The sequence below is a fragment of the Cucurbita maxima genome, unplaced genomic scaffold, assembly GCF_002738345.1.
Source record: "Cucurbita maxima cultivar Rimu unplaced genomic scaffold, Cmax_1.0 Cma_Scf01016, whole genome shotgun sequence".
Taxonomy (NCBI): domain Eukaryota; kingdom Viridiplantae; phylum Streptophyta; class Magnoliopsida; order Cucurbitales; family Cucurbitaceae; genus Cucurbita; species Cucurbita maxima.
The window spans coordinates 1-8,156 of record NW_019273032.1 but is presented as its reverse complement, the minus strand read 5'-3'; the positions used below and the strand labels follow the sequence as shown (position 1 = coordinate 8,156).

Below are 8,156 nucleotides of genomic sequence, written 5' to 3'. Positions count from 1 at the left end.
TGTGTGTGTGTGTGTGTGTGTGTGTGTGTGTGTGTATGTATATGTGTGTATGTATATGTGTGTGTGTGTGTGGTGTATGAAGATTTGAAACTTATAATGATATTAAAATTATTTTTAAAACTATAATATTTAGATAAAAGAATTGTTTAGGGAATGATATTTAGATAATGATATTAAAATTAATTTTAAAACTATAATATTTAGATAAAAGGAATTTATTTTTATTATTTATTTATTTATTATTTAAACATTGAGACGATTTATGGTAAATCATAGAAATCAAAGCTTAAATAATAACTAATTAAATAAAAAAATTTAAAATTATATGGAAATTAATTTAATTTTTTTAAAAACATAATAGAAAAGGAAGAGAAGTATATTCAAACCCCTTATAACTCTGTAAGATCGAGGCCTTGTACGGGACCTACCCGAATGAGTTGGATTCCGAGTTGGGAATTCAATTTAAATGGGGTATGAGACCTACCCGAATGAGTTTTCCATGTTAGTTAAATGGAGATTGTGATGGAATTACATTTCCCAACTCCAACCTCGATTCTGTCCCGCTTCACTTTTATGTATATAATAAGTTAGTTTTGTGTTATACTTGTATTATTTATTTAAAATAAATAAAGAAAGTTATTTTTTTAAAATGTTGCAGCTACATTATACCATTTAAATTTAAAATTTTAGAAATGGAGTTATATTATATTTTTCATATGAATTTTTTAAACTTATTTTACATTTTTTAATAGACGATTATTATAAAATAAAAATTGTCAATTAAAATAAATATTTCAAGAAAATATTGAAAAATTTATGTTAGGAATTTGCGATGATCTAAAAAATAGATGATTTTTTTTTTTGTAAAAATATAGAATGAAATATAAGACGTTTGTATACATGCTTTCTATTTTTTTTTATTTTTTTTTCCAAACATTTTGCATCTATTTGTTCATTTCTTATATAGTTTTGCAGTGTTCATTATATTAAATTTGTTTTAAGTTTTACTAAATCAAGATTTACGGCCAGATAAAATAAAATTATTTTAACAAATAAAGAGATAAAAATCAATTTTTCTCCTTTATTGTGAATATTCCAATTATATTACAAATTTATTTAAAATCTATCTCGGTCTTTGTCATTATATAATTTTTTTAATTTCTATATTTTCAAAATATTCTTATTAATTTTATTTTTTAAAATTGTGTTCTATGTGCCTGTGGTTTTTTAATTTTTATATATTATTTTTTTAAATCCCTTTGTAATCTTACTATAATTTTTCCCCATTCATTTTTAATATACCAAATTTAAAATAAAGATAATTATTTAAAAGTAAATTTAAAATAAATACAATTATTTATTTTCTAGTTGTAAATATTCTTTTTATTTTTAAATTAAATAGTAAAATTTTCATTTAAATAATTAATTATAAGATATAATTATTCGATGGGTTTGTATGTATTATTTATAACCACTAACTAATAAACTCTAAATTTAAATAATAATAATAATAGTAATAAATTTTTTAAAAAATGATGGATTAAGATAATTATTGTTATTATTATTCATTTCTTAACCATTTTTCTATTTTCATTTATTTTCCACGTGTACTACATAACTACATTTAATTACACGTGCAAAGAAACACGTGTGACTCGTTGTCGGTTCAAACAATTACACGCTTACGTACTTCTCTCGAGTCTGGTCGCTCTTATAAGGATCCGTCTCTCCCGTCTTCTTCTGCATATCCATTTCTCCGTCTTTGCTTTGTATTTCTTCATCTTCTTGCACTTCTCTTCAATCTCCTTGCGAAAATGGCAGGTTTGATCGACAGAGCGAAGAACTATGTCTCCACGAAGGTCGCTAACATGCCGAAGCCAGAGGCCTCCGTCACCGACGTCGATTTCAAGCGTTTGAGCCGCGATTCCGTCGAGTATTTGGCCTATGTTTCCGTCTCCAATCCTTACAGCCACGCCATTCCTATCTGTGAGATTTCTTACAATCTCAAAAGCGACGGCAGGTTCGTTCGTTCGTTCGCTCGTTTACTCGCATTTTCAAATTTCCTCTGTTTTTGATTTCGTAAATTAGGTCTCGATCGATTAGTATGTATATATTGAATCGATCGATTAGACGATCTCGATTCGTTCAATAGGAAAGAAGGAATGAAATGTTGTTGATGTTGTTGCTGTTGTTGAGATCTTGTGATTGATGGATCGATCGAATGTGCAGAACGGTTGTGACAGGGACGGTGCCAGATCCAGGATCTCTGAAAGCGAGCGGTTCGACGATGGTGGAAGTGGGGGTGAAGGTGCCGCACTCGGTAATGATAAGCTTAGCGAAGGACATCGGGCGAGATTGGGACATTGATTACGAGTTGCTGATCAGACTCACCATTGACCTTCCGGTCATTGGAGACTTCACCATTCCTCTGTCTACAAAAGGCGAGATCAAGCTCCCTACCTTCTCTGACATGTTCAAATAGCTATATTTCTTTCTTTCTTTCTTCGTTTAATTTATGTATGTTTAATCAAATGTTAAAAGTTCCAAATCACACTTACGTGATGGATAATAAGGTTTCTTGTTAGCAAGAGCAACATCATCTCCCTACCATATCTATATTCTCCAAACAGTTTGTGTCCAGTTTTATATAGATATATATATATATCCAACCCTAAAATACTTCAGATGATTGTTTTTTTTAATTTTTTATTTACAACAATATTAATTTTTACTCTTAAATCAAACCTAACCCAGCTAATTTAGCCTAGGGAGATCATGGGTTTGTAACCAGAAACCATCTTCATTGGCACGAGGCTTCGGGATCTTCAAAGCAAAGTCATAAGAGTTTTATACTCAGAGTGGACAATATTTTATTTAACATAGTAACATAGTCATGCCCTAAACTTAGTCATAGTAGCATAGTCATGCTCTAAACTTGGTCATACCAATAGATTGGTAAATTCTCAAATATCGAACAAAGGACTCCAAAAGAAAAAAGTCAGTCTTGATGAAAACAATATCATATTATTATGAAGAGTTGGTGTTCATCTAACTTTTGGAATGTTTATATTTAAACTGTCGTTACATTCACAATATCATACTATTATGAAGAGTTGGTGTCCATTTAACCTTTGGAATGTTGGTGTCCATTTAACCTTTGGAATGTTTATATTTAAACTGTTACTTATTTTTTTTTAACATACTTATTAAAAGTTTGAAGTTAATTTAAATAGGAAAAGAAAACAATTAGGAAAATAAATGTATATTAAAATGTAATGTTAGTAAGTTCGAGTATTTATTTTTAAAATAATTATTAAATGAAACTTTTTTATTTTTTAATAAATAAGATTCATAATATCTTTCTAAATTTGAAATATAAATGTACTTTACATTCCTTGTGGGTTAGGACAAATTTATAATCGAAATGATCGCCGATTTTCCTTTTTCAAATAAACTTTAAATTTATTTGCCAATTTATCCGACCGTTGGAAGTTAGAATAGTTTCTTTTCTTTTCTTTTCTTTTACATAATTATTTTATTAATAAAATTTCTAACTTTTTCAACGAATTTTCATGCCTTTCGGTTTTTCTTTAAAAAAAAAGTTTAATTTTCTTTTAGTTAATTAATAAAATTAAAATAATATAAATATATATATAAAGGGAGGATGCGTCCGAAGTGCAGAAAATAACAAAACTAAGTCCAAAAGTCAATAGTCAAGTCAAAATTCCATTTTTAAAATATAATATATATATATATATATATTCCAAAGAATAAATTTATAATTGCGTTTTTCGTCCCGACAAATTTAAAAGGTTTGTAGGTTGTGTCTATTTAATTATCATATTTTTAATTTTTAATTTATTTATTTGAATACAAATGATGTTAATAAAAGTAGGCATAATAGTTGTGAATATACGTTTCTTAATTAATTTAAAAATTGGATGCTAATTTAGAAGGTTGTTTATAATATATTTGGTAATATGTTTGTAAGTAATAGAGTTTTAATTTTTAGAAATTAATTTATTATAAATATTTTATAATTATTGTTAATTTACGCTACGTAATTTATTCGATAATAATATATTATTTGTAACTATTATCAAATGAGTTCATTTATATACTCCTTATCTACTCGGGTTTCTTATGTCCACTACTCTCTATCCTAGTTTGATCTCGAACCACATTCAATTGGAGAAGGTTAACTCTTTACCACCTATAACGTCTCATGTCCAGAATTTTGATCACAGTTTAGAATATGAATTCAACAACGAATGATCTCGTTATTTCTTCGCATTCCTAGGGCATGACTATGTACTTACTTGTCTTGAACCAACGAAATCTAATCAACACAGATCTTTTAAACATATTTTGTCTTCACTCACATGCTTATTTGAAAAAATTTCACGAGCTCAACAGGTCAAAGCAAACAATAGTACTAGACGTGATTTGAGCTGTTACAAATTGTAATAGAGCAAAACATCGAACCATAAGGTAGAGTGGGGAGAGCTTATTAGATTGAAAATGGTCTAGAGTGAGTGAGTGAGTGAGAGTTGGAAAAGACGAAGGGCGTATTAAATGCTGCGTCTGAAATCCCCACCCACCTTCCCCCAAAAAGTTATCTGCCCTATTTCCTTCCTTCTCTTCTTTCTTCTTCTTCCCCACTAATGGCTTCAACTGCTGCAACTCCATTACCATCTCCATCTCCAAATCCTCTTCAATGTCCTCTTCCACCGCTTCTTCCTCCAATTACTCCTTCGCCAAGCTTGGTTTCGGCTACGCCATTGCCATAGCCCTCGCCTTCCTCGTCCTCCTCTCCGCCCTCCTCCTCGCCTTTTACGTCTGCTGCCGCGCCTCCCGCTCCCGCAACCTCCGTCTCTCTTCTTCCAGGCCGCCTCCCTCGCGCTCCGATGCCGGTATCATTCTCCCGCAAATCATTTTTGTCGCCGAGGACGACGGCGCTCCAGATCGCGACGATGACAACGGCGTCGTTGGGCTCGATCAAGCTGTGATTAACTCTTACCCTAAATTCCCCTTCTCCAAGGACAAATCCATGGCCGGGGCTAATTGCGTTTGTTCTATTTGTCTATGTGAGTATAAGGAGGCGGAGATGCTGAGGATGATGCCCGAGTGTAGACATTACTTTCATCTCTGTTGCATCGACGCTTGGTTGAAGCTTAATGGCTCTTGCCCGGTTTGCCGGAATTCGCCACTCCCGACGCCGCTTTCCACTCCTCTGCAGGAGGTTGTGCCGCTCTCACAATACATGGCGGATCGGAGAAGGAGATGATCGGTCGCTCGATCGATTGATTGATATCGACAACACTCCAATAGGTTCTTCTATTACTTCTACTTTCTCTTAGTTCCATATTCTCTGTTTGTTTTACCTGTTTTTTCTCCTAGGAAATTGTAAATTCTTTGGTTAAGGTGCTGAGTTTTCTCCTATTTTTGAATGTTCTTGGAACTGTTCGACCTATACATGAATTTTTCAATTTACTTTTTGAGTAATTCGCTAAGAAGTCATGAATCTATATTCTTGTGTAGATCTGATAGCGTTGGATTCGTTTATCCGAAAATCAAACAAGAAAAAATGAGACAAGAAGAACTTTTCTAGTTCTCTTCCTCCCTTTTCGTGCGAAAAAGTTCGCTCGACTCATCTCAAGGGTCCTCTTTACTTCCACTGTAGTATTCTGTCTGTTTGCTCCATTTTCTCTCTAAATTTTCATCTCCATCATCATTTGCTAATGGTTTGGCAAGCGTGCAACAAAATTGCCCCATTGTTTTTCCCCTTATTGTTCCTAAATCCATTGAAATTCAGCAGTAGAACTGAAGAACATGGGTTTCACTCTTTGAGTTGAATCCATAAGCCAATTATCTCTGTTTTTTAGTTTCAAAATCGTGCACAAGATTGAAATGGATGTGAAGAAGTTGGAATCATTGGTTAATTTTGAATGGAATTTGTACGATTTCAAGAACATTCAAAAGGACTGAACATTTTGATGGAATTTGCTTTTGTTTCTGCTTATTATCCCTTGAACGGTGGATGATGACTGATGTTGTTATGATTTGGATAGGCACTTCGGTCACCTTTCCCGAGTTTAATTATGAATCCATTGATTTCACTTTTTCTGTGGAAATTTCAGACGGGAATGTTGTTGCCTTTTTATTGCCAACGGACATCCATACAATTTTATGTTGGGAGATTTATATTTATTTTAATTTTTTTTTAAATAAATTAGTGAAAATCACTCGTGTTCTTCGTTTATATGTTTGATTAGCCGAGTTATGTTGAGGTTGACTAAGTTTATATGTTTGATTAGTCGAGTTATATTTAAAAGTAGAAAATTTGAAAGTTCATTGACTAAAAGCATTATCGAAAAACTTGTAGAAGAGAATCGAAAGTCTGAAAACCCATCATTTCGTCGACCAAATTCTGATTATCTTGAAAATTTGTACAAAAAAAAATGTCTAAGGCATTTCACTCGAAGAACAACAAATAAACAATATTGCACGAGAACTACAAAACTATGTTGCACGTTTTTATCTTTCGATTTATAGACTATCATGATAGTTGTTTATCATTGATTAGTTACTTGCTTCGTGATTGAAGTCTATAGTCAAAATACATGTAGACTTATAGATAGACTTATAGAGGAAGAACGACAATCAAAACTATGAAAATTATAGAGAGAAAACACAGTAAGAACGACATTCAAGTTATACCAGTTTCAGTCACCCTATTTTTTTGATCAAAATGTTAGAGATTTGAATCGGTATCTGTCGTGTTATATTTGGTAAAAAAATTTAAACTTTTAGACAAAAATATGTAAAATAATTAGGGTTGAATTATTGATATGAAATTAAGTTTTGTAGAAACAATAAATGAAACGAGTGTTGGATACAACAACATACCGAATTGGCAATTAATGCTCATAATTCACTCATATATCACCTAAATTTCCTACTTCAAAACTCTCTCCAATTTCAAACCATCAAAAGGTCCAAGGCTAGTTCAGATTATAGGCCCAATATATTTGGGCCCAATTGATATGCACTATCGATAAAAATCTTTACACTTAACGGGCCGGCCCAAATTGTTATTAAAGGCTTGGCCCTTAAACTATCTTTACTTCAAAGGCCCAGCCCAATTCAACTATTTTTTTACCCTCTTAGAAGTTTAATGTAAGTTCATAGACAAAAATATAAAATAATATTTTACTAATATAATTTTAAAAAAAAATCATTTAATAGGCATAGTTCTAAAAATAAAAATAAGAATAAAAAAAATTCAACATAGTCTTTAACTTAAATATTACAATTATAGCATTTGAATATTAAACTATTTTTTAAAAGAAAATTCCGGCTTGGGTTTCAAATGTTTTTACTCAAAATAGTTATTCTTTTTAAGCTTATTAAATATCTTATTTGAAATGATTAAAAAAAAAAAAAAAGCAACACAAAAAAAAATTATAAATTTTAATAAATTTTTAATTCACCATCGGAAGGATTTTTTTTACCCAATTTTTGGTTGACCCAACCCGAAAATTTTCACAACTCAATCTAACTTGAAATTACATTTTTTTTAAATTTTATTTATCATAATTTATAATTATTCGGATGTTAAAACTATTATTATTAAAAGGAGTGAAAATAAGGACTGTTATGGTATTTCACACAAAACGTGGACCCCATTACCGACCCACAGAACTGTCCAAGCCGTCCAGAGCTGACCTAGTTTGATTCGATGCCACGTGTCTTCATATTTCCCCTTCGTGTCGGCTACTTCCCCCAACATTCCTTTTAAATCGTCAGCTTTTTTCAACGCCGTCAATTAACGCCGTAACTTTTCCACGACAGTTTCCGTCAATCTGCTTTCGCATTGGCCAACCCGTTAATTAATTAATCAATTAATTTAATATCTAATTGTCGTTCTTGCTCCCATTTTCGTTCTTACTTTTCAAATTCCTTCAACTCTTCTTCTAAAACCCTAGTTTCTCTCTCTCTCTGCATCGAGTTGCTTGATTTTTCTTCTTCAGATCTTGGTCACTGCAATCGCCATCGATCAATCATGGCGGAACACTCTGACAACGTGGAGTCGAAATCGGAGTCATTGATCGACAAGATAGTCGAGAAGATTCATGATCATGATTCTTCTTCGT

At 31.7% G+C, this 8,156-nt stretch overlaps 2 protein-coding genes across 2 annotated transcripts; both read left to right on the top strand.

Annotated features, from left to right (window-relative positions):
• The first annotated feature begins 1,756 nt into the window (after positions 1–1,756).
• Positions 1,757–2,682, top strand: LOC111475126 (desiccation protectant protein Lea14 homolog). The gene is made up of 2 exons (XM_023119809.1): positions 1,757–2,020; positions 2,230–2,682. The coding sequence occupies exons 1-2, from the start codon at positions 1,815–1,817 to the stop codon at positions 2,480–2,482; spliced, it is 459 nt and encodes a 152-aa protein (XP_022975577.1). The 5' UTR covers positions 1,757–1,814; the 3' UTR covers positions 2,483–2,682.
• Positions 2,683–4,579: 1,897 nt separating this feature from the next.
• LOC111475127 (RING-H2 finger protein ATL67-like) lies at positions 4,580–5,512 on the top strand. Its single transcript, XM_023119810.1, has one exon. The coding sequence runs from the start codon at positions 4,718–4,720 to the stop codon at positions 5,285–5,287; it is 570 nt and encodes a 189-aa protein (XP_022975578.1). The 5' UTR covers positions 4,580–4,717; the 3' UTR covers positions 5,288–5,512.
• The last annotated feature ends 2,644 nt before the right edge of the window (positions 5,513–8,156 follow it).

Excerpts from the sequence above, each read along its gene's own strand:
- LOC111475126 (XM_023119809.1), top strand. The coding sequence starts at position 1,815 with ATGGCAGGTTTGATCGACAGAGCGAAGAACTATGTCTCCACGAAGGTC. Across the intron at positions 2,021-2,229 it reads AATCTCAAAAGCGACGGCAG|AACGGTTGTGACAGGGACGG; the intron begins GTTCGTTCGTTC and ends TCGAATGTGCAG.
- LOC111475127 (XM_023119810.1), top strand. The coding sequence starts at position 4,718 with ATGTCCTCTTCCACCGCTTCTTCCTCCAATTACTCCTTCGCCAAGCTT.